The following is a 26,917-nucleotide window of genomic DNA, read 5'->3' on the forward strand; positions in this document are numbered from 1 at the left end:
GCAATGATAAGAGGAAGAACCACACTTTGACATAGAAGAAGACTCATTGCCAAAGTAGGGATAATAATGAAACCTACTTTGAAAACAATACAAAAGCACTTTGAGCTCTTTGGAGAAAATATACCACTTTTGATAATGTCCTTATCATTGTTTTCTGAATGACTGCTAGGAAAATCTTGCATGTGCTGCATCCATTATCATCACTTTGTGTATCTATTGAGTTTTGTCTCAGACAAAACTACCAGATTTTTTCTTGAGCAATCCCTGGGAAAAAGGAAAGCCATCCCCTGTGAAAATTAGGCCTCCTGGTTTTCAGGTAGCTATGGTGTAGGAGAGGATACTTGCAGACACTTGACTGGACTTCAATCTGGGCCTCGCTGTTTTGTTTTGTTTTTTAATTTTTTTATTGAAGTATAGTTGATTTACAATGTTGTGTTAATTACTGCTATATAGCAAAGTGATTCGGTTATACATATATATACATTCTTTTTTTAAAATATCCTTTTCCATTATGGTTTATCATAGGGTATTGAATATAGTTCTCTGTGCTATACAGTAGAACCTTGTTGTTTATCCATTCCATATATAAAAGGTTACACCTGCTAACCCCAACCTCCCACTCCATCCCTCCCCCAGCCCCCTTCCCCTTGGCAAACACCAGTCTTTTTTCTATGTCCATGGTTCTGTTTCTGTTTCATAGATATGTTCATTTGTGTCATATTTTAGATTCCACATATGAGTGATGATATATGGTGTTTGTCTTTCTCTTTCTGGCTTACTTAGTATGATAATCTCTAGGTCCATCCATTTTGCTGCAAATGGCATTATTTTGTTCTTTTTTATGGCTCAGTAGTATTCCATTGTATATATGTACCACATCTTCTTTATCCATTCATCTGTCAATGGACATTTAGGTTGTTTCCGTGTCTTGGCTATTGTGAATAGTGCTGCTATGAACATAAGCGTGCATGTATCTTTTTGAATTATAGTTTTGTCCAGATATACACCCAGAAGTGAGATTGCTGCATCATGTGGTAATTCTATTTTTAGTTTTCTGAGGAACCTCCATACTGTTTTACACAGTGGCTGCACCAACAGTGTAGGAGGGTTCCCTTTTCTCCACATCCTCTCCAGCATTTGTTATTTGTAGACTTTTCAATGATGGCCATTCTGACTGGTGTGAGGTGGTACCTCATTGTAGTTTTGATTTGCATTTCTCTAATAATTAGTGATGTCGAGCATCTTTTCATGTGCCTATTGGCCATCTTTATGTCTTCTTTGGAGAAATGTCTATTTAGGTCTTCTGCCCATTTTTGGATAGGGTTGTTTGTTTTTTTGTTGTTTAGTTGTATGAGCTATTTGTATATTTTGGAAATTAAGCCCCTGTTGGTCACATCATTTGCAAATATTTTCTCCTATTCTGTAGGTTGTCTTTTCACTTTGTGTATGGTTTTCTTTGCTGTGCAAAAGCTTGTAAGTTTGATTAGGTCCCATTTATTTATTTTTTGTTTTTATTTCTATTGCCTTGGGAGACTGACCTAAGAGAACATCGGTATGATTTATGTCAGAGAATGTTTTGCCCATGTTCTCTTCTAGGAGTTTTATGGTGTCATGTCTTATGTTTAAGTCTTTAAGCCATTTTAAGATGAATTTTGTGTATGGTGTGAGGGTGAGCTCTAACTTCATTGATTTACATGCAGCTGTCCAGCTTTCCCAGCACCACTTGCTGAAGAGACTTTTTCCCAAGAGACTGTCTTGCCTCCTTTTTCGAAGATTAATTGACTGTAGGTGTGTGGGTTTATTTCTGGACTCTCTATTCTGTTCCATTGATCCATATGTCTGTTTTTGTGCCAATACCATGCTGATTTTGATTACTATAGCTTTGCAGTATTGTCTGAAGTTTGGGAGGGTTATGCCTCCTGCTTTGTTCTTTTTCTTCAGGATTGCTTTGGCGACTCTGGGTCTTTTATGGTTCCATATGAATCTTAGGATTATTTGTTCTATTTCTGTGAAAAATATCGTGGGTAATTTGGTAGGAATCACATTAAATCTGTAGATTGCTTTGGGTAGTATGTGGGCCTCACTATTGATGACCTGTGTGACCTGGAACACTGGTGTGAGCCTCAGTTTGCACCGCTTTAAAAGGAAAGGGTAAATATCTACCTCATAGGTTTAAAAAAAAGTCCTTTGTAAACTGTCAAGTGTTAAAATTATTGATGATAATGATGATGATGATCATTATTGTTTATCTTTTCTAAATAATTTTTAAAGGTGGATTCAGGGATAGTACTCATTTTGAATGAACTCTCCCAATTTCCTGGGCTTCCATAATAGAATGAAGCCCCATATATCTGAAAAACATTGAATCTCAGTTACTCATAGGAACTGTGCTCTACTGTCAAAGGAGCAACAGGAATTTGTAGTCCTTATTATATGCCACTCCTCTCAGAAGGAGTTGCTGCCATGGTTGTTTGGCCCCTGACACTCCACCAGACTCACAGTGTAAGCAGACATTGGCCAGCCTACCAGCCTGATTGCCAGGTCCCACTCTTGGCTCAGTCCTAGTGCAAGAGGCTTACTCTAGCCCTTCATAGCAATGGGGTAACAGAATTTCCAGGACTAAGCTCTTGATCACACAGAGGCAGGCCCTCTATTTGGCCAAAAGAATACTGATTCCCGGGAGTCATGCTTGTCCCAGGGATCCCAAGCACAAATGATCTGCATGAGGATTACCCAGAGTATTTGTTACAATGCAGATTCCAGGACCCCATCTGGGAGCCAGTGAAAGAGGACTGCAAACCAAAGTTTAAGAACCATCACTCTAGACCTGTGGTCTCTCAAATAGGGTACCCACGTCTCAGGTGATACATAAGACAAGGCCATTCGTCGTGTGAAGAGAGTGTAAGAACTTCTATTTATCTATAATAAGAAATGCATAAAATAAAAAATAAAAATAAGAAATTACATTGTACTACTATTTAATACTCAGTTTGTCACTGGATCCCTCACGTGGTCATGTCACCTGCACTTCTGGATACCTCCTGAGAGTGGAAGCTCCAAACCACAAAAGAACGAACAGGCGGGCCAGCATTGTATGTGTTTTTCCAGAGCATTAGAGTGAACTGCAGTTTATTCATGAAGTGGGTTTGTGGATTATATTATTTAGTTTTAACTAAACTAAGCCTGGAAAAATGGACAGGTGTCCTAAAAAAAAAATCCTGCGAAAAGCCACACTGTATTTAAGATAATGATGACATGCATTGGGAATTCCCTGGCGAACCAGTGGTTAGGACTCCGAGCTTTCACTGCCAGAGGGTGTGGGTTCAATCCCTGGTTGGGGAACTAAGACCCCATAAGCCATGCAGCAAAAAACAAAAACAAAAACAAAACAAGGGGCTTCCCTGGTGGCGCAGTGGTTGAGAGTCTGCCTGCCGGTGCGGGGGACACGGGTTCGAGCCCTGGTCTGGGAGGATCCCACATGCCGCGGAGCAAATGGGCCCGTGAGCCACAATTACTGAGCCTGCGCGTCTGGAGCCTGTGCTCCGCAACAAGAGAGGCCGCGATAGTGAGAGGCCCGCGCACCGCGATGAAGAGTGGCCCCCACTTGCCGCAATTAGAGAGGGCCCTCGCGCAGAAGTGAAGACCCAGCACAGCCATAAATAGATAAATAGATAAAATTAAAAAAAAAAATGAAAAAAACAAAACAAAACAAAACAAAAAATGATAACAAGCATTGGTGAAAAACAAGAAAATGGCAGAACTTACACTTTTACTTCTAGCTTTTCTTCAGCCATATTAAAATGTAAAAATGATGATCAACCAATCAAACTTATGAAGAGTCAGCCTCCCCAAGCCTCCTAAACTTAAAAATTATCCAGAAGACTAACTAAAATATGGGCTTACATCCAACCAGCATCAATGCTGAATCTCAGCTAAGTGTAGAGTATTTTGGGGATATTAGCCACAAGCAGTATAAAGCTGTCATGATTAACAAGATTAAGAAAGAAAACATTATAATTAATAACCTGTTTTACAAGAGAAAGAAGTTTTGTGCTGTTAATAAAGTAAAAGAAATTTTTTAACTGTTTAGTTCATCTTTATCTCATTATTGAAACATTTCTATGTTGGTGTTAGTTGATAATTCTCTCTCTATGACAATAAGTATATAATTTATAAATAAATAAGCAAGCACACTTTATGGGTGCACACCCAAATTCTTTGACTGATAGCCTTGGGGGATCCAAGGCCAGGTCCAGTTTCTGCCCCAGCTCGAAACTTTTATGAAACTAAGTCTCCCCCTTTGGCCTCCTGATCAGTTGTGAGCAACCTGATTCTCAGTGAGTCATTCCATCAGTCATGAAAAAACTCCTTGTTTACTTGGGTATCCTAAGGACTTTGTCATGGAACCTCAGAAGAAAAATGCAATGAATTGGCCAGTCCTGCTCCTCCCAGGCACATGAACCTGAAGAAATTCTGGGTTCTGCAACCTGCTTTGCATATAATCTCCCGGGAGTCCACGGCACACTCTGAAGCCAAGTCTATTCATGACAGTCTCTGGACAACACCCCCCCCCCAACCACCCCAAGTGCAGAGCCAGATGTGAGTATCTACCTGGGAATATGACAGTCACAGACAACCAGCCCTGAGCTCCTGGGTCTCATGTTTTCCATTTCCATCTGCCGCTGCTCCTCTTCTGCCCTGAGCCATGCCCTGTGACTCACACTTCCACTCCTAGGGCCTGCCTTGGGTCCGCTTACTTTGAAAACCCAGTTTGGACTCTTCTCCAGTTTTAACCTTGGCTCCCCTCATTTCATTTCCAAATCGTGTGCCACTTTAGCATCCCAAATCCACAGATATGACTGAGATGCTCCCCCAGGCTCGTAGGGCTCCTACAAACTTGCCAGGCTCCCATCTCCCTGATAAGAGGGCCGGTGATTGTATTATTGTATTGAACAGGAAAGAAAGGATCCAAGGACCACTTCTGGGAGCCAGCTGAATGCCCCCGCTAACATCTTCCTTTACTCTTCCAGACCCTAAAAGGGGCAAGGGTACACCTTGGCCAGGGAGAAGAGCTGTACAAGCAAAGGTCTCTGCCAGAATCTTTCTGTTTGTTTCTCTGCTACCTAGTTTTCTCTTTTCAGTTATCATAGCTTGCAAATCTACAGCCCAGACTCTCTGTTCTTTGTCAAGATGAGAGGACAAATAGAAAACTGGAGACAGGACAGGAGAACTTTGATTAGAGTTGGTGGCAGACATCTCTTCTCCTGTTTACTTTCCCCACCCCTTCCATTCTGGAGCTTTCTTATTGCTGTTTGTACCTTCCGTCCTTTGGCTACACACTCCCCACCTACTACAGATCTCCTGGCTGTCATCTGAATAGGACTCCCACTTTGCCCTGTGTGGCTCTCTTGATTTAGAACTGAGTCAATATAAGTTGGTAGAGTAACCTCCAATATTTTCTTCTCCAAGAATCCCTTTTATGATTTTCCCTACAGATTGTTTCTTTCAAAAGATGATGTGTATTAACCTATTTGCAGGTCATATTGTTATTCCCAAATTTAAAAATCTAAGATGTAAATGACTAAAAACTAGACAGACTAGGGAAGGTTTGCCTCTGCCAAGGGATGATGGATGCCTGTGGTACTACCTTCATGTGGGAGAAAGGGAGACAGGCAGAGTGTACACCCAAGCCTCTGCTCCCCACTCCTGAGGCTTGGGATGTGGCTGTGTCTCTAGGTTTCCATGTTTCCATGTGTGCTCTCTGAAACTTGACCTCACTCTCTGATATGATTCACTTATGCTTGGTATACATGTATGATGCAAATAGGGCCACAGGGGTTTTAAGCTGAGTACAAAACCTTAATCTATATACACTCAAATTCAGGAAGCCTGGATGTAAGAAGGTCCAAAGTAAGGAAAGGTCATTTCTCTTTTTTATTTTTATTTTTTTTAAATTGGAGTACAGTTGATTTACAATGTTGTGTTAGTTTCTGCTGTACAGCACAGTGAATCAGTTATACATACATCCACTCTTCCTTAGATTCTTTTCCCATAAAGGTCATTACAGAGTATTGAGTAGATCTCCCTGTGCTATACAGTAGGTCCTTATTAGTTATCTATTTTACATATAGTAGTGTGTGGAAAGGTCATTTCTCTTTAACTCAATTCTAATTTTAATAAACCATCTCTTAGGATGTATTATATAATGAATATTTCTAGCAAGTTTTATTATTTAAGTTTTGTTTACCCTGGATACCAAAATCATCTTTACAGTAAAGCACATATGACAGGCTAAAAATTGTAAAGAAAGTCCCACATAATCTGAATAGCGTAAAAATTGATTTGCTTTAAAGTATTTCCTTTAGGAGTTGAATTTTGGATATGCTTTACTAAAAATAAAAATATATATATAACACCAAAACTAGGACCCTGAAACAATTGTCATGGTGTCAAGCATTAGAATGCAGTACAAGTAACGGAGAATAAATTTTATTGAAGTCCAAATTCTGCCATTAACTTCTTTTTTTTTAATGAATTTTTATTGGAGTATGGTTGCTTTACAATGTTGTGTTAGCCTCAGCCTCCACTGCACAACAAAATGAATCAGCCATACACATACAGATATCCCCTCCCTTTTGGACTTCCTTCCCATTTAGGTTACCACAGTGCACTAGGTGAGTTCCTTGTGGTATACAACATGTTACCATCCGTTGTCCATTTTATACATAGTATCAATAATGTATATTTGTCAATCCCAGTCTCCCAATTCCTCCCACCCCACCCCTTTCCCCCTTGGTATCCATATATTTGTTCTCTACGTCTGTGTCTCTATTTCTGCTTTGCAGCTGAGATCTTCTATACCGTTTTTCTAGATTCCATGTATATGCATTGTTATACGATATTTGTTTTTCTCTTTCTGACTTACTTCACTCTGTATGACACTCTCTAGGTACATCCACGTCTCTACAAATGACCCAATTTCATTCCTTTTTATGACTGAGTAATATTCCATTGTATATATGTACCACATCTTCTTTATCCATTCGTCTGTCGATGGATGTTTAGGTTGCTTCCATTACCTGGCTATTGTAAATAGTGCTGCTATGAACATTGGGGTGCATGTGTTTTTTTGAATTATGGTTTTCTCTGGGTAAATGCCCAGTAGTGGGATTGCTGGGTCATATGGTAGTTCTATTTTGCCATTAACTTCTTATGTGAAACTTCTACTGAAATTAGTAGAATGGATATGAACAAAGCCAAGGAGTTTTGTCTTTACAGTCATCTCACCTGTGTGAGAAAAGTTTTTTTTTTTTAATCGTACTTATCTTGGACCCTAAAATGGCTATTTTACTTACCATTTGGAAGCGCGAGAAGAATATAAGTTATCATCAATAGGAGTTGTTAAAACACGTTGGTGTACAGCATTTAAATACTTCTCGATATGAATCTGTTACGGAAAAGTTAAAGTTTAGGCCATTAGAGTGGACTGGAGATCCTCAGCTAATTTACTCCATTTCATTAGGTTAACTCTTGGAATGGTGTAATTAAGCCAAAAGACACAACATGCTATGTGTTTATTTCAAGGCTAAGGTATCGTTAGGCATCTCAAGACCAAATTACTTTATCCCAAAAAGCAGCATAAACAACTGAGACTCAAAGCTTAAGTGACCTGTAGCATTCGTCACAAATGAACCTGCACAATAGTCAGTTTGCTACCTAGCTGGGGAAACGTGCCAGGCAACCCTGACATTGAGTAATGTCTTTCCCTTATGGGGACTTCAGGCAAGCATCCGAGGAAAGAGTTTGGCCTCTAGGTAACAGATTATTTTAAATGGCCAACCCAAAGACTCCAGCTGGGTCCAGCCCTCTCACCATCACGTAATATAAGACAATGGCATGCTAGTCTGATGAGGCAACAAAATATACCACATCTCTCAGCCTCAGGAGCTGAGCTGGGATGCTAATAACATGGTAGAGTGAAAGTCAGAAGCAAGAGCAGAGACACTGATCATCAGAGGTCTGGAAGATGGAGATGGCCTTTATTTGGACCCATGTGCTAATAGATCCTTGTTTTATATATGAATGTTATCCTGGTCTGAAGATTGGATTCTCCCATGCCCTTATATTCGTCTAATAATGATGAAGTCCCTATCTACTTTATTTCTCTGTTCCAAAATTGGTGTATTTCTTTTCTATTTCCATTGTTATGTACTAGGTTACAATATTACAAAAATGACTGATCTCAAAATACTTAAGCTATTAGGGAAAAGTAAACTTTATTTTTTTAGAATCCTGGTGAATCTGATAGAAACTCTCTGCAATGTATTGGTATGAATCCTTTTTTTTGTCAGGCATATTGTTGGACTGAGTAGTTATTTTTAAAACTCTAAATGATTTTTATCAAACCACATTTTAGGGGTTATCACTGCATAATCATATATTATCAATGCCTCACATTCTTGTGGCACGTAAATTGATCAGTTAATAATCATCCTTTTAAAAAAAGGAACATCATGGGAAAGGTGATGACCAACTAAGGCCCACCTCTGTTACAGAATTACATGGGGCCTGTGAGAAGCACAGTTCTTTTCTTCTTGAGGAATCCTTGTCTCCTTCTGGAATTTTATTTAATATCTAAAACTCTACTTACTTTTAACCCCATTTCAGTCCTTTTGATTGCTGTTTCAAGATTCTGAATGTCAAGAGTTTCGCCTTTTTCCTCAAGTGGGAATTTTGTTAATTTCTCCTTTAATTGATAAAGTTCTTCATGGACCTGGAGGTAGAAGAATATAAAATATAAAAGAATACAGAAAAAAAAAAAAAAAAGAATACAGGGCTTCCCTGGTGGCGCAATGGTTAAGAACCCGCCTGCCAATGCAGGGGACACGGGTTTGAGCCCTGGTCTGGGAAGATCCCACATGCTGCGGAGCAACTAAGCCCATGCACCACAACTACTGAGCCTGCGCTCTAAAGCCCACGAGCCACAACTACTGAGCCCGCGTGTCACAACTACTGAACCCCACGTGCCTAGAGCCCATGCTCTGCAACAAGAGAAGGCACAGCAATGAGCAGCCCGTGCACTGCAATGAAGAGCAGCCCTCACTCACCTCAACTAGAGAAAGCCTGCGTGCAGCAACGAAGACCCAACGCAGCCAAAAATAAAACAAATTAATTAAAAAGAAAAAAGAATACATACATAGTCCACCTAAAACAGTTATTTATCTTAAAGGTTTGCAATTTGCTTGAATTGCTAGAGACAATAAAGTTGATTTTAAAGATGGTGATCATTGAAAATGACTGTCCTTATGGTTCTGAGACGTGCTTTATTAGACGTCTCCAGTTACTGTCTTTCAGATTTTGGAAAACTAAGCTTTCATACAATTTTCTATTTGTCCTTCCCCCATTAGAAACAGATCCAAGATAAGACTCCAACTCAAATGGCTTCTGCTTTCTCAGGTGGTAAAGCAGTTGTGTGAGATACAATAAGAAGTTTGTGGGCTTCCCTGGTGGCGCAGTGGTTGAGAGTCTGCCTGCTAATGCGGGGGACACGGGTTCGAGCCCTGGTCTGGGAAGATCCCACATGCCGCGGAGCAACTAGGCCCGTGAGCCACAACTACTGAGCCTGCGCGTCTGGAGCCTGTGCTCCGCAACAAGGGAGGCTGCGATAGTGAGAGGCCCGCGCACCGCGATGAAGAGTGGCCCCCACTTGCCACAACTAGAGAAAGCCCTCGCACAGAAACGAAGACCCAACACAGCCAAAAATAAATAAATAAATTAATTAATTAATTAAAAAAAGAAAAAGAAAAGAAGTTTGTGCCAAACTCTGATTTCTACTAATTGGTTGAGAGGTAAGAAGACAGAACACTTCCGGCAAAGAGAGGTTCTAGTGAAAGCAGTGCCCTTCAAAAGAGAATTATAAATATGTGGACAGGGCCTGCTGGTTTTCCATTCTAGCTGGATCTTCCCCACTTACTGCTCTGAAGAAGCAGTTCTGTAGATGTGGCCTTAATTTTGTTTTATGTAGTCAGAAATGAAAACAATCCTTGAAGAAAAAGCAACATAATGTCATTACTTTAACATTTTCCTTCAATTTGTATTTTCCTTAGAAATGATGAACATCTCTCCAAAGTCAAGCACCCTCAGAATAAAATAGGTATTATGAAATTAGCACAAGATTCTCTGCATTCATATTAGAAACCAAACTTCCACAGATAAATACAGATGGCACCAATTATCGTATGGGCTGCTGCCACAAGAGAAACATTTTGTTATGCAAATTTATGAACCCAACACCTGTTTCAGCGATAGTCACACCAATAATAATCTGCAGATTGGGTTTGCTAAAGGCATTTTGAAACAGTTACCTTTTCTCTGTTAGTATTACTGGACCTACACGTTGATCCAGCCTATGTTATCGATTACTCTCAAGTATTCCCAAGGAGTCAAGTATTCAAGAGATCAAAAGATTTGCATCTTTTCACTGATGGGCATCACAGTCTGGCAGACACATCTGGTCATTTGTACTCTGCACAAATTATCATGTAGAGCCTTCAGGGCTCACAGATTGAAATTTGAACACACCTACTGTTTGCTGGTACACACTAAGGATGAAGATGTACTTCTTTCAACTGTTTTGTCCAAATTAGTGCTGCAAGCTGATTTATTATCTATTGTCTAAAGACATTTGGAAGTACAAAAAAGCAGTTCAAGGGCAAGCCCACTTCCAGGCCCACATTTTTTTTTTTTTGGTTCAACTTTCGAATGCACTGAATTTCCTTCTTGTATCTCTAGTATTTGTAGTACTTGTAGCTTCATGTATCATTCTGTAATTATGCCTGTCAACTGCTGGAGGGAGCAAAAATCACACTGGATTATTTATCAGGGAACCGAAGGTCTGATTTCTTCATTGCTTTGTGTGGACAATTATATGTCTTCGTAGAGTTGTGAGATAATGTGTAATAGGTCTGGTACATAGTAATAACTTGGTAAAAGGCAAATGAACATAATTCCTTGTTCTATTACTGTTCACACAATGTCCATGCACACCATCCACATTTTCTCTAGTGTTCTTACCAAGAAAAAAAAAAAAAGAATTACTCTACTTGTAGAATGAAAATGAGACAATGGGTGTGAAAATGAATGAATATAGGCTTTGGAACCAGACAGATATGAACTAGAATTCTATTTCCTCCTTTAGTAAACTGAGATGGGCAAATTTACTTAGCTTTTTAGAGCCTTAGTGTTCTTACCTGTAAAATGGGGAGAGCTAGCTACCTTTTAGAATAGTGGCAAGAATAAAATGAGTTAAAGTATATAAAGTGCTTTGTGTAAGGCCAGCCACATAGGAGGGCACTGAACCAATGTTAATTCTCTTCTCCTGAATGGTAAAACCTAGTGAAACGCCTTGCATATAACTGGCACTTAGTAAATGTTCATTGATTTGAATTGTTCTCTTAATCTTTCTCAAGAGCTTTTTACTTTCCTTGCCAGATATTTCTTCTCCCCTCTTAGTAACCGCACATCTGTTTGTATAATTGCAATAGAGACAAGTACTGTAGGAAATGTTTCACCAGACCTGGGTAGAAAAAGAGATTAAGTTCTAAATCTCCGTTCTTCAAATAGATCCAATCTACCATACTGAAATTTTACGTGTCACCCATCATCTCTGTGATCATCAAATGCATTGCTTTCCATACATTTCCCACTTGGAGGAAGATTATTATTTTGACAGTCTGGGGACAGGGCTACTTAATAAGAAGCCCTTGAAAGATTCAATGCAGACAAAAGTTGCTCTAGAATTTAAAAGAGCCATGCAACCAGACTCCGTTTTGTCAAAAGCAGCCTCATGACTCCATCTTATTCATCTCTGCTAAAGATAAGCGTTTGGCTGAGTCATTCTCATTGCTTCCCCATTCATTTTTATGTTGTACACTCCTGGCAAACCAGACAGAGGGGTTGATAAGAGAGACAGTGATAATATAAAGCTGTCAATCAGCTCAAATATTTCCAAGGTTGGTGTTAACATACAACTGTTGGGTTTTTGAAATATGATTTCCAAAACTAATTAAAAAGCTAACTTGATTGCAAGACTTGGTAATCCTGGTTGCACAAACATATGTTTTTGTTTGTTTGTTTGTTTGTTTTTTTATAATGATACTAATATCATTGAGTTTTTTTTTTTAACTTTTTTTGGGTTTATTTATTTATTTATTTATTTATTTATGGCTGTGTTGGGTCTTCGTTTCTGTGCGAGGGCTTTCTCTAGTTGCGGCAAGTGGGGGCCACTCTTCATCGCGGTGCGCGGGCCTCTCATTATCGCGGCCTCTCTTGTTGCGGAGCACAGGCTCCAGACGCGCAGGCTCAGTAATTGTGGCTCACGGGCCTAGCTGCTCCGCGGCATGTGGGATCTTCCCAGACCAGGGCTCGAACCCATGTCCCCTGCATTGGCAGGCAGATTCTCAACCACTGCGCCACCAGGGAAGCCCCCAAACATATGTTTAATAGTTGGGTCAAACAAGTATTTATAAACATATAAAGACACCACATTATTATTAATAAAGTATAAACACAAAGCTTCTAATACTTAATTATAAAAGAAACCATCTAGGAAACCTCCCAGAATCACCACCACACTTCTTAAAGATTGTTTCACAAATGTGCCATCACCTGTTTTAGGACCAGCACACACCAGATTTATTACTTTGGGTGAGTTACTTTACCTTTTTGTATCTTAGTTTCTTCTTCTGTAAACTGCAGCTAAAAATAAAACCTGCCTACTCCAGTAGTTGGTCGGAGATTATCTAAGCCCTCAGCACAGGGTCTGGCTCTCAATAAATACTGGCTACTATTTTAATTATAATGATTATTATTACTATAGTAAAACCTCAGTATTCTAATCAGTTGAGGAAAGAGCCAGAAAAAATTATAAAAGGTCTGAATTATACACTTGAAGGTGAAAGAAATTAAGTAGCTAACAAAATGCTGCCTAGTAGAGCTCTATGTGGGCATGGTACTCATAGTTCCTGAACCAAAAATGAAAACATGGACTTTGATATATGATCTGATTGGGACAGAATATTCACAATCAGAACTTCTTACATAGAAAATGAAAGAAGATTGCTTGAATTTTCTATGTATATGAGTACCCACAATGCTCATCTTTGATCAGTTTCCTTTCCATAACATGAAAGAATAATAGTACTTATCGGATAGACTTGTAAGGGTTAAATGAGTTAAATATATATAGCACTTAGAACCATGCATGATACTTGATAACTACTATGCTATTGTGATTTTTCTTCAAAATCATGCAACAGTTTATATTTTACAGTACCATCTAAAGTAGTAGCTCTCATACTTGAGGGTGCATCAGAGTTATCTGAAAGGCTTGTAAAAACAGATTGCTGGGCCCCGCCCTCAGAAATTCTGATTTATTAGGCCTGGAGTGGGGTCTGAGAATTTGCAGTTCTTACAAGCTCCCAGCTGGTTCTAATGATGCTGGTCCTAGGACTACACTTTGAGAATCATTGGTTTAAAGAGTTGCTTAATGATCTCACTGAGACTTAGACCTAATATACTGTATTAGGGTGAAGCAAATGGAGATTTGAATGAAGTACCTCTGCTAACAGTAAGGAAGTCCACTTTACAGTAAAGACCAATTATGTAGTTTTGGGGAAATTGGGTCAGTTTATAATCAGCGGTAGTTCTAATCTAAGCTATGTGTCCTACAGAAAAGAGAACTGAGGCCCAGAGAGATGAAGTGACTAGCCCAAAGTTACCCACCTGGCAATGTCATTGCCAGGGTCAGACCTCAGTATTCTGACTCCCAACCAAGTATCCTTTTCACTAGATGTACTGCTCTTTGGTAGCCTGTTGGAAGGAAATAAATCACAGCCCCAGGTAGAAATGGAACCCATGTTGGCATGTCTGAGGGTGCTGCTGTATGCTCACAAATACTCAGAATGCAGTGAAAAAGTAGGGAAGGTCTTCCACATTTCCTCATTATACATATTCTACGTTGTACCAGGAAGAATTTTACATTGTATCTAGAGATCAGCCTCAGTAATCAGTTTAACTGTAGCCTCTCTTTCTCTGCATAGCCCTCCACTTAGTGTATACGAAGTAACCCTTTTAAGCAAGCGGGGGGGCTGATCAACATGGATATGACTCTCTTAGCTCTTCCCAAAGAGAGGTCTGGCCTTTGTCCTTGGATACTGGGAGGTGATCTCTAGGCCCCTGGAGTGTCCTGCTTGACAGGAACGTCTTTATGATGGGGGCTTTGAGCTATGCTGTATCAGTTCCAATCTCTAAAGGAATTAGACTGAAATCATTAGTCTACTCTCTGGGAAGGGCTGAAGACTAAAAGTCAGCCAAATGGGCAGTTTGATTGAGCTCCAATAAAAACTCTGGACACTAAAGTCTTGGGAAAACTTCCCTAGTTGGCAATAATGTGTATATATTGTCACATATCATGGCTGGAAGGAGGTCATGCCCTCCATGACTCCATGGGGAGAAAATGGTTGGAAGCTCCATTTGGACCCCTCCTGGACTCTGCCCTAAGCATCTCTTCCCATGGCTGATCTTAATTTGTATCCTTTTGCTATAAAAACACTGTAATTGTAAGCATAGTGCTTTCCTGAGTTTTGTGAGTTGCTCTAGCATATTAGCCACTGTGAGGTGGCTAGGGCTTCCAGATGTGTAAATAGCTGGTCTGAAGTGAGGATGGTTCTAGGGACCCATGAACTTGTGCCTTGTGTCTAAGTGAGGACAGTCCTGTGGAGACTGTTCCCTCAGACTTGGCAGTTTGGCTAAACTCATTCTAGGGTGGTGGTGAAAGCAAGGATAATAAAAGGTGAGGTAGGAAGATTTGGGTATGATTCATATTGGGGAAGTCTATGAAATTGGTGAGTTTAGGGGTTTGTATTTTGGAAAAGGTGAATTGAAAGAAGTCTCCCAGATGGGAGGTAAGAGACCAAATCATGGCAGGAAGAAAAATTAGACCCTTTAGATCTGAGTAGAGTCCTGATAGAGTGACCTTAGGCAAATTACTTCAAGCCTTAGTCAAGTAGAGGTAAATATAACAGTTAAAAGTGATGATATATGTGGAAATGTTTTAAAACTATCATATGTAAATGTGGAAAAACAAAGTACTTTTAACATTCTGGAAGAATCTGAGCGTAACTGTCACAAACTGAGTTACGTGGGAGAAGTTAATACTTTCTTGATATTTCCCCCCTCAGATTAGAAAAAGCTACTTCCCTGTGTTTTTTAATTTGTCACATTTCCACATTCAAAAACTTCAACTTGATTAGCAATCTTTTATCTTTAATATGTTTCCCTATCTGTATGTTCCCAAGCAAGGTATTTCTATTTTATTTATTATTTTTTATTGAGATATAATTGACATATAACATTAGTTTCACGTATACAACATAATGATTCGATATTTGTACATATTGCTAAATGATCACCACAGTAAGTCTAGTTAACATCCATCATCACACATGTCAATAGTTACAATTATTTTTCTTGTGATGAGAACTTTTAAGATTTACTCTTAGCAACTTTAAAAAACACAGTAGAGCATTATTAACTATAATTCCCATGGTGTACATTACATCCCCAGAACTCATTTATTTGCAAGGGACTTCTAGATACAAAAAAACTTAAGAAAAGCAGTTCACATATTTCAACTTCTCCCCAGATTTATCACCTCTCCAATGTGTCTGATTCGTATCTCCTCCACTTCCCTACATCATGGGATCAAAATTTTCAGAACATAACACTTAAAAATGGTGCCTCACTGTAAGATGCATTTTTCCAAAGTAAAGATCCCGGTGGTGTGTATGGTCCTGGAGTTTTACCAGAGGCAAAATGGTTGTGCTTCGGAAGCGCAACCTCCAGGCTCAGGCTCCGGAGGTGTGTGAGCTTGGCGGGAGAGGTCTGGGTTGGCACATCTGGGAGTTCTCTAAGCGGTGCTGCCGCTCGTGTGTTGGAGGCAGTGTGGGAGCGGCGCTCCAAGAGGGTGGGCGTGAGTGGATGGGCGGGCGTGAGTGGTTGGGCGCTGCTGGGCCTCGCTCGAAGGGTCTTAGCTGGGAAGGGACGGTGAGGCCCATTTCCCACCTGGATTAATATGGATCCGATGGGGTCGTGGTTTTCCGTCTCCTGGGCCATGCCTACAGCCGGGCGGGGCTACCTCCCGGGGGAGGCGAGGTCTCCAGGCGCCGGAACCTACTGCGGAGGGAGCTCGTCCCCATGGCAACGCCACGCGCAGCCCGGCCTGGTCCACGCCGGGAGCGGAAGAGGGGCTGGGGGAGGAGGCAGGGCCGGCCGTGCCTTCTGAGAATGCGCCTTCCTTTGCGCGTCTCCCCCGCGCGCCGGCGGCCGTGGTATCGCCCAAGGCGGAAGGGGCTCCTCGACAGAACCTGTTCGCTGGCGCAGAGATGGCTGCGGGCGTCCCCTGCGCGCTAGTCACCAGCTGCTCATCCACCTTTTCCGCAGACCGGCTAGTCCAACGTGAGTAGTGAGGCGCCTGGGCCGACCTCCAAGCCCCGCGCCGAGCCTCGGCTGGCGACAGTCCCAGCACCGCGGCCTCCCTCAGGGCCTCTGTCGCCGCCGCGGGCCCTGGACTCTTGCTCCCCTCGGTGGTGGCCCGAGACTCCTCTGGTGCCCTTCAGACGTGGTCGAGGTGCCCAGTACGCCAGGTGTCCACCGTTAGCTCCTGCACTCGTTGTTTCTCTGCCTGCCCGGCCTACCATGTTGTTTCTTCCAGCTTTTTCTGTAAAGTAGGACCCCAGCCCAGGGGTTGTTGCGGTCAACCTTTGAGGTGAACCGGAAAGGCGCTCTGGGAGTGGTACCGAGGAACGCGAGTGTCAGGTGCAGGAATCGTGATTTATGTTGCCATCCCTGCTCCTGAGGTAGAGAGTGTTTCCTCTGGCTACCCCTTGATGTGTATTTTAAGACTTGTTCGACTTGCTCCCTGCACTCTGCAGTTATTCACTGCCTTGCCTTCCTTCTGAGGCTAGGCCCTCCGCCAACATTAGTTTTTGGTTATTACTGGGCCTAGTCCTTTTGCCTCTGGACCTTCATAGTGGTTGTCAAACTAAGTCACTCTTGAAAGAACCGTAGGCGAGGAGGGGAGACCAGTGTAGTAGAGAAACCATAGGACTGGGGGCATAGGCTCAACTCTTCCACTAACTAACTCCGCGAAGTTGATTATAACTCAAGACTCCTGTTTTAAATGCGTGGCTTCGAGTAAGAATAGTGACTCTCAGCTGTAACCTATGCCCTTCAGTTTTCTTTGTAAAGTGGTGATAATTTTCACAGGATTTTGTGCTTAACCCAGAGTAATCATTCGGTAAATGGTAGATATTATTATTAAAGCACATTCTCTCTCTAGCTCTCAGTTTCCTGATCCTGAAAATGGGGCATATGAATCTGTCTCACAGGATTCTTTGAAGGACCGGTGATGTGACATTTTGAAAGCATTTTGTAAAGTGTAAAGCATCGTATAAGCTGTAACTTCTTCCTGTAGTACCTGTCAAATGACAGAATTAGGCAGTTTGTCACTCCAGCACAAATGTTCTGTAACTTAGTTATCATTTGTGATCACATAAAAAGTTCCTTAATTATAACACTAAATGGTAACTAACTGCTCTAATTATGCCATTTCCTTACCTCTCATCAGTGCTCCTTCCCATTTTTTCCTTTCTTTTTTTTTTGAAAATTGTTTTATTCTAAAAGTAGTGCATAGTCCATTAAGTAAGATTTAGCACATGTAGAAAAGAAAATGTCAGCCAAGGTCTCATCACCCAAACACAAATACTGTGTTAACATTTCTGTGCATTTCCTTCCAGTTTTTTTCCCAATGCACAGGTTTTAAAAAATTGATAACTACATTTCATATATAATTTTTATATTTTATGTATAACATGTAATATTTTTAACATTTTATATATAAAAATTCAAAATATTGTATCTGAAATATTAAATAATAAATGTATACAATTATATATTTATAACACATTAAGGTGTATGATTTGTATAAATACATATATTTATATAAAATATACTTTTATATTTTACATATATTTCATAGATTATTTTTATCCTGATATTTTCATCTACCATTACACTGTAAATTAGTTTCCATCATATATTACATCTAGAGAACATATCAGAATTTGCTCAGAATTCTTAAGATCCTTGGTGTATTTAACTTTCCAAAGGAATTATATGCATTTGGATTTCCATTACTGATATATAAAAGTCCTTTCAAAGCCAATCTCAGAAATATTTGTTAAGTTTTCTTTTGGTTATCACGTGCTTTAAGGATCAGAATTGGCAGACACGGTCACTTCCTTGAAGGAGCTGATTACCTATAGTTGGGGAATAGTTAACACTGTACTTCTTTAAAATATATTAGCATCATTGGGAATAAAATTAATTCTGTAAAATAAAATAATCCACTTTATTTCTATATGTAAAATGCTTCTTGGATAACTTTTGTGTTGCTTAAAATTAGACGACCTTTCCTTTGTGATTCCATTAATGTTATGTAGTGAAAAATAAAATAGAAGCAGTTAGTGAAGAGATTACTTGAGTAAGGAAAAGTGAACTATAAAAGAGGGCTTTTACCATTTCTTCCCAGGTTAATGATTTGGGTAACCACGGATAGTATTAGAATGTAGTACAGTATTTGCTGAGCATTGATTCTGTTTTATCATAATTAAAGACTGAATTAAATTAATCACAAATTGAGTCTAATTTTGGCATAAAAGATGGAGACTGCCATAATGAATGACTTTTAAGTGTTCAGTGACATTAAGCAATAGTATGATTTTGGATTGAATCTGATTTACCTTTTGGGGAAGGTTTGGTTTCTTCCCATGCATCAGGAAGAAGAACATTTAGGGTTTCTCCAGTTTCTTTCCTTCGACATCTGATCTATTTTACTGCTTTTGGGGACTTCCCTCGTGGTCCAGTGGTTAAGATTCCACGCTTCCAATGCAGGGGGCACGGGTTCGATCCCGGGTCGGGGAACTAAGATCCCATATGCTGCGTGGTGCAGCCAAAAAAAAAAAAAAAGTACTGCTTTTAACAATAATGGGAACTATTTCATAACCAAGTAACCAAGTTTATTATAAGTATACATGAAATAAAAATCAGTAGGCCTCTACTATGGATAAAGTGTGGACTTTGTGAGAAGCTTTTTTCATTTTGTCACTCAAAGGCTTTATGTGCAGTATTCTGGGTGGATGTCTGACATCAGATAAAAGGGGCATTACCAGTGTAGACTTTTAAAGGGAAATGAAGGCTCAGAATGCTTATGCAAGGCTGTGTGTGGTGTGAGAGCAAGTGTCGGTACCCCCAGGCCGGACCTCCTTCCACCCCACATATGTTTATATGAACAGTTTACTTTTATTCTGGAAAAGTGTATTCTGATATTAAGAACAGAGCTAGTCTCTGTGCCGGTTACTGCAGCTGAAAGGACTACTAAGAGACTATCCCTGCCTTCAGGAGGGATGTGGTGAAAGTATGTGCTCCACCTGTGGAAATATTAAAATGTTGATACCTAAGTTTTAACATCTTACTCTATTTTCCTAGAAGGAACTTTAGATAGAAAAATCCCATTTGGTTTTAATGTATGTAATGCTAACTTAGCAACTGTAAGCCATTTAGGTCCTACACCTGAACATTTGGAGCAATTTTTTTCTTCTAGTGAAATGTGGGAATTTGGAGATCTTATAATAAGCATTTATATGTATATCAGTATTCTTCCCAAACATGTTTTCACATAATTTAGTTTGGTTCTTGTATCCTTGTGAATTCATGGAGTCAGGGTTTCTCCATTTTATAAATGAAGAAACTGGGGCTTGGTGAGTTGCCTAGAGTGCTCAAGTACCAAGTGCTGGAGCATATGTTCTCATTCGGGATTTGTGTGCATGGGCTGTCTCATTGAAAAGTGTTGGAATTCCTTAGCAATCAGAAGTATTTAAGGTGGTGGCATTGGTGTAAGAACTGAGAGAGAAGATTAACTCTAAAAGAAGGTTTTCAAATATGCTCACATTTCCATTTAGAATGGTTGAAATCTTTTTTTTTTAATTTTTAAAAACATTTTATTATAGAAAACAATAAAAAAAAATAAACAAAAATAGTAGTATAATTAACTCTTCTGTATCCATCATCCAGGTTCAATTCATAGTTAATCTTTTTTTTTTCCTGAGATATACATTTTAAAGTAATAACTAGAATTATGACTTATAACATTATACCAGAACATATAAGATTTTTAGAAATTTCATGTAATGTCTGAAACATTTATATTAACATATTTCCATACAAATAACCCAATGAAAGTTTAGTATTAGTTGTTTTGTTTGTTTCTTTTTTTTTAAACTGCAGGTTCTTGTTAGTCATCAATTTTATACACATCAGTGTATACATGTCAATCCCAATCGCCCACTTCAGCACACCACCATCCCCACCCCACTGCAGTTTTCCCCCCTTGGTGTCCATATGTCTGTTCTCTACATCTGTGTCTCAACTTCTGCCCTGCAAACCGGCTCATCTGTACCATTTTTCTAGGTTCCATGTACATGCATTAATATACGGTATTTGTTTTTTTCTTTCTGACTTACTTCACTCTCTATGACAGTCTCTAGATCTATCTACGTCTCAGCAAATGACTCAATATCATTCCTTTTTATGGCTGAGTAATATTCCATTGTATATATGTACCACAACTTCTTTTACCATTCGTCTGTCGATGGGCATTTAGGTTGGTTCCATGACCTGGCTATTGTAAATAGTGCTGCAGTGAACATTGGGGTGCATGTGTCTTTTTGAATTATGGTCTTCTCTGGGTATATGCCCAGTAGTGGGATTGCTGGATCATATGGTAAATCTATTTTTAGCTTTTTAAGGAATTTCCATACTGTTCTCCAGAGTGGCTGTATCAATTTACATTCCCACCAACAATGCATGAGGGTTCCCCTTTCTCCACACCCTCTCCAGCATTTATTTTTTTGTAGATTTTTTGGTGATGGCCATCCTGACCGGTATGAGATGATACCTCATTATAGTTTTGATTTGCATTTCTCTAATAATTAGTGATGTTGAGCATCTTATCATGTGCTTCTTGGGCATCTGTATGTCTTCTTTGGAGAAATGTCTATTTAGGTCTTCTGCCCATTTTTGGATTGGGTTGTTTGTTTTCTTAATATTGAGCTGCATGAGCTCTTTATATATTTTGGAGATTAATCCTTTGTCCGTTGATTCGTTTGCAAATATTTTCTCCCATTCTGAGGGCTGTCTTTTCGTCTTGTTTATGGTTTCCTTTGCTGTGCAAAAGCTTTGAAGTTTCATTAGGTCCCATTTGTTTATTTTTGTTTTTATTTCCATTACTCTAGGAGGTGGATCAAAAAAGATCTTGCTGTGATTGATGTCAAAGAGTGTTCTTCCTATATTTTCCTCTAAGAGTTTTATAGTGTCTGGTCTTACATTTAAGGCTCGAATCCATTTTGAGTTTATTTTTGTGTATGGTGTTAGGGAGTGTTCTAAGTTCATTCTTTTACATGTAGCTGTCCAGTTTTCCCAGCACCACTTATTGAAGAGACTGTCTTTTCTCCATTGTATATCTTCGCCTCCTTTGTCATAGATTAGTTGACCATATGTGCATGGGTTTATCTCTGGGCTTTCTATCCTGTTCCACTGATCTATGTTTCTGTTTTTGTGCCAGTACCATATTGTCTTGATTACTGTAGCTTTGTAATATAGTCTGAAGTCAGGGAGTCTGATTCCTCCAGCTCCGTTTTTTTGCCTCAAGACTGCTTTGGCTATTCGGGGTCTTTTGTGTCTCCATATAAATTTTAAGATGATTTGTTCTAGCTCCGTAAAAAATGCCATTGGTAATTTGATAGGGATTGCATTGAATCTGTAGATTGCTTTGGGTAGTATAGTCATTTTCACAATATTGATTCTTCCAATCCAAGAACATGGTATATATCTCTCCACCTGTTGGTATCATCTGTAATTTCTTTCATCAGTGTCTTATAGTTTTCTGCATACAGGTCTTTTGTCTCCCTAGGTAGGTTTATTCCTAGATATTTTATTCTTTTTGTTGCAATGGGAAATGGGAATGTTTCCGTAATTTCTCTTTCAGATTTTTCATCATTGGTGTATAGGAATGCAAGAGATTTCTGTGCATTAATTTTGTATCCTGCAACTTTACCAAATTCATTGATTAGCTCTAGTAGTTTTCTGGTGGCATTTTTAGGATACTCTATGTGTAGTATCATGTCATCTGCAAACAGTGACAGTTTTACTTCTTCTTTTCCAATTTGTATTCCTTTTATTTCTTTTTCTTCTCCGATTGCCGTGGCTAGGACTTCCAAAACTATGTTGAATAATAGTGGTGAGAGTGGACATCCTTGTCTCGTTCCTGGTCTTAGAGGAAATGCTTCCAGTTTTTCATTATTGAGAATGATGTTTGCTGTGGGTTTGTCGTATATGGCCTTTATTATGTTGAGGAAAGTTCCCTCTGTGCCTACTTTCTGGAGAGTTTTTATCATAAATGGGTGTTGAATTTTGTCAAAAGCTTTTTCTGCATCTGTTGAGATGATCATATGGTTTTTATTCTTCAATTTGTTAATATGGTGTATCACATTGATTGATTTGCATATATTGAAGAATCCTTGCATCCCTGGGATAAATCCCACTTGGTTGTGGCGTATGATCCTTTTAATGTGTTGTTGGATTCTGTTTGCCAGTATTTTGTTGAGGATTTTTGCATCTATATTCATCAGTGATATTGGTCTGTAATTTTCTTTTTTTGTAGTATCTTTGTCTGGTATGGGTATCAGGGTGATGGTGGCCTCATAGAATGAGTTTGGGAGTGTTCCTTCCTCTGCAATTTTTGGGAAGAGTTTGAGAAGGATGGGTGTTAGCTCTTCTCTAAATGTTTGATAGAATTCACCTGTGAAGCCGTCTGGTCCTGGACTTCTGTTTGTTGGAAGATTTTTAATCACAGTTTCAATTTCATTACTTGTGATTGGTCTGTTCATATTTTCTATTTCTTCCTGGTTCAGTCTTGGAAGGTTATACCTTTCTAAGAATTTGTCCATTTCTTCCAGGTTGTCCATTTCATTGGCATAGAGTTGCTTGTAGTAGTCTCTTAGGATGTTTTGTATTTCTGCGGTGTCTGTTGTAACTTCTCCTTTTTCATTTCTGATTTTATTGATTTGAGTCCTCTCCCTCTTTTTCTTGATGAGTCTGGCTAATGGCTTATCAATTTTGTTTATCTTCTCAAAGAACCAGCTTTTAGTTTTATTGATCTTTGCTATTGTTTTCTTTGTTTCTTTGTCATTTATTTCTGCTCTGATCTTTATGATTTCTTTCCTTCTGCTAACTTTGGGTTTTGTTTGTTCTTCTTTCTCTAGTTCCTTTAGGTGTAAGGTTAGATTGTTTACTTGAGATTTTTCTTGTTTCTTTAGGTAGGCTTGTATAGCTATAAACTTCCCTCTTAGAACTGCTTTTGCTGCATCCCATAGGTTTTGGATCGTCGTGTTTTCATTGTCATTTGTCTCTAGGTATTTTTCGATTTCCTCTTTGATTTCTTCAGTGATCTCTTGGTTATTTAGTAACGTATTGTTTAGCCTCCATGTGTTTGTGTTTTTTACAGCTTTTTCCCTGTAATTCATTTCTAATCTCATAGCGTTGTGGTCAGAAAAGATGCTTGATATGATTTCGATATTCTTAAATTTACTGAGGCTTGATTTGTGACCCAAGATGTGATCTATCCTGGAGAATGTTCCGTGTGCACTTGAGAAGAAAGTGTAATCTGCTGTTTTTGGATGGAATGTCCTATAAATATCAATTAAATCTATCTGGTCTACTGTGTCATTTAAAGCTTCTGTTTCCTTATTTATTTTCATTTTGGATGATCTGTCCATTGGTGTAAGTGAGGTGTTAAAGTCCCCCACTATTACTGTGTTACTGTCGATTTCCTCTTTTATAGCTGTTAGCAGTTGCCTTATGTGTTGAGGTGCTCCTATGTTGGGTGCATATATATTTATAATTGTTATATCTTCTTCTTGGATTGATCCCTTGATCATTATGTAGTGTCCTTCCTTGTCTCTTGTAACATTCTTTATTTTAAAGTCTATTTTATCTGATATGAGTATAGCTACTGCAGCTTTCTTTTGATTTCCATTTGCATGGAATATCTTTTTCCATCCCCTCACTTTCAGTCTGTATGTGTCCCTAGGTCTGAAGTGGGTCTCTTGTAGACAGCATATATATGGGTCCTGTCTTTGTATCCATTCAGCAAGCCTGTGTCTTTTGGTTGGAGCATTTAGTCCATTCACGTTTAAGGTAATTATATGTATGTTCCTATGACCATTTTCTTAATTGTTTTGGGTTTGTTTTGTAGGTCCTTTTCTTCTCTTGTGTTTCCCACTTAGAGAAGTTCCTTTAGCATTTGTTGTAGAGCTGGTTTGGTGGTGCTGAATTCTCTTAGCTTTTGCTTGTCCCTAAAGCTTTTGATTTCTCCATCAAATCTGAATGAGATCCTTGCCGGGTAGAGTAATCTTGGTTGTAGGTTCTTCCCTTTCATCACTTTAAGTATATCATGCCACTCCCTTCTGGCTTGTAGAGTTTCTGCTGAGAAATCAGCTGTTAACCTTATGGGAGTTCCCTTGTATGTTGTTTGTCGTTTTTCCCTTGCTGCTTTCAATAATTTTTCTTTGTCTTTAATTTTTGCCAATTTGATTACTATGTGTCTCGGCGTGTTTCTCCTTGGGTTTATCCTGTATGGGACTCGCTGCGCTTCCTGGACTTGGGTGGCTATTTCCTTTCCCATGTTAGGGAAGTTTTCGACTATAATCTCTTCAAATATTTTCTCTGGTCCTTTCTCTCTCTCTTCTCCTTCTGGGACCCCTATAATGCGAATGTTGTTGCGTTTAATGTTGTCCCAGACGTCTCTTAGGCTGTCTTCATTTCTTTTCATTCTTTTTTCTTTAGTCTGTTCCGCAGCAGTGAATTCCACCATTCTGTCTTCCAGGTCACTTATCCGTTTTTCTGCCTCAGTTATTCTGCTATTGATTCCTTCTAGTGTAGTTTTCATTTCAGTTATTGTATTGTTCATCTCTGTTTGTTTGTTCTTTAATTCTTCTAGGTCTTTGTTAAACATTTCTTGCATCTTCTCGATCTTTGCCTCCATTCTTATTCCAAGGTCCTGGATCATCTTCACTATCATTATTCTGAATTCTTTTTCTGGAAGGCTGCCTATCTCCACTTCATTTAGTTGTTTTTCTGGGGTTTTATCTTGTTCCTTCATCTGGTATGTAGCTCTCTGCCTTTTCATCCTGTCTGTCTTTCTGTGAATGTGGTTTTTGTTCCACAGGCTGCAGGATTATCTAGAATGGTTGAAGTCTTAATTCTAAGTGAAGAAAAATAAATCCTTGCCCAAAGGACCTGTATTTTAAAAAGGGCATGTGCATACCTGATGGTCTTTAACAGTGTCTGGATTTTTATTTTCTCAATTGAGGGAGCCCAAAGTAGAAACACTGTATATATTAGTCACTCCTGCTCTGTAGAATTAACATTAAAATTAAAAGGCTGTTGCAGATCATCTCTAACAGCCCTTCTAGATGTAAAATTCTACGGTATCGGTTATTTTTATGTTAGATTATATAATGCTTCACGTTTATCTTTTGAAAACTGAAGAATCAAGCCCGATTTTAAAGTTGCAGTAGACACTCCACTTGTAGTAGAGAGTTTGACATTTTGTGTTTGGAATTCAGATGCATTTACCCATAGAAACAATCCGCTGGTCCTCAGGTTTCTAAAACTGTGGAACCAGGTAGTTCAATTATATGATGGGTAGACTAGGCTTTGGGGAATTATGCAGGCAGAGCTGGCCATCAGGTATGAAATTGCTGCTTCGGGAAACATTCATTCTTCTGTAACACTGGGGGTTTGTTTCTAGGTCTGTCAGACTCTTGTATTTACAAAAGGATCTTAAAGTAATTTACTAAAGAGAACATTCTTATTTCACAGTAGGGGCTGTTGTACAGCTTAGCCAATGTTATCTAGCAACAGAATAGAGATAAGAACTTGGGTCTTCTAATTTGAGTTTTTCTGTAGCTGCTTGAGGTATTCTGAGTGGAGCCTTTTAGTTTACTCTGAGAATAAGTAATAATTTTTGCTTAAGCAAAGTTGCTTATTTTGTTGTGGTAGGAGGACTGTGCCTTTGATTGGATTGTATATTTCCAAGTCTTTATCTTCTTCAAAGGAAGAAAGATTGGGCCAGCAAGATTTACCACGAGGGCCTAGAATTGTCATCACAGAGTGATATATTAAGTGGTCAGACTAAAGCAGTGATTTCACATGGTAATGGGGGTGGGGGAACTTTGATTTTTTTAACTTTGATACTTAATATATTTAAAAATTTTCAAATAACATTAAAAGAAGGCTCAAGATTGTTATCTTTATTAAAAAAGGAATGTAAGTCATCAACCTTAAGATTAAATACAAGTCACATTCTTTCCAGACCCAAAGGGACTTATAAAACACATCCATGTTATCTTCCTGTGTGTTTGTGTGTGGTGTATGTTTGTGTATGTATGTGTAATTAAAGGTCAAAGAGGTTGTGATTTTCTCAGGTTGTTCAGCTCGTAAAAGTTGGAGATTCATTTCTAGTTCTTTTATATATGTGAAATATGATGAACTTCCTGGTGGCCAGAGCTGTATGTATTCAAGGTGAATTTAGGGATAGGAGAAATTACAATAGAAGATTTCACTACTACAGTGAGAACTTTTATGGTTCAAAATAAGTTTATACCTTCTCTTTCATGGTAGTTGGAACCTTAGTAGATGAACTACCGTAAGCTAATAAAAAATGAAAATGCCTCTATTG

At 39.1% G+C, this 26,917-nt stretch overlaps 2 protein-coding genes across 12 annotated transcripts in view; one reads left to right on the forward strand and one right to left on the reverse strand.

Annotated features, from left to right (window-relative positions):
• The window catches only part of IQCH (IQ motif containing H), a 210,553-nt gene extending 194,202 nt beyond the window's left edge, over window positions 1–16,351 (reverse strand). Inside the window, exons 1-3 of the mRNA XM_028166528.2 lie at window positions 16,123–16,351; window positions 8,651–8,773; window positions 7,356–7,447 (exon numbers count right to left, since the gene is read on the reverse strand). Of these exons, the coding sequence (XP_028022329.1) occupies window positions 7,356–7,447; window positions 8,651–8,773; window positions 16,123–16,173 (266 nt within the window). The 5' untranslated portion in view covers window positions 16,174–16,351. The remainder of the gene's footprint in view (window positions 1–7,355; window positions 7,448–8,650; window positions 8,774–16,122) is intronic.
• Window positions 16,352–16,361: 10 nt separating this feature from the next.
• Window positions 16,362–26,917, forward strand: part of AAGAB (alpha and gamma adaptin binding protein) — a 96,672-nt gene continuing 86,116 nt past the window's right edge. For all 11 annotated transcript variants that reach the window (XR_009007593.1, XR_009007594.1, XR_003623409.2 and 8 more), the window contains exon 1: window positions 16,362–16,515. Coding sequence is in view for 1 of the 11 variants with exons in the window: in XM_007166069.3 (XP_007166131.1) it covers window positions 16,443–16,515 (73 nt within the window). In the remaining 10 variants the exon portion in view is untranslated. The remainder of the gene's footprint in view (window positions 16,516–26,917) is intronic.

This window comes from Balaenoptera acutorostrata, chromosome 3, assembly GCF_949987535.1.
Source record: "Balaenoptera acutorostrata chromosome 3, mBalAcu1.1, whole genome shotgun sequence".
NCBI classification, from domain to species: Eukaryota; Metazoa; Chordata; class Mammalia; order Artiodactyla; family Balaenopteridae; genus Balaenoptera; species Balaenoptera acutorostrata.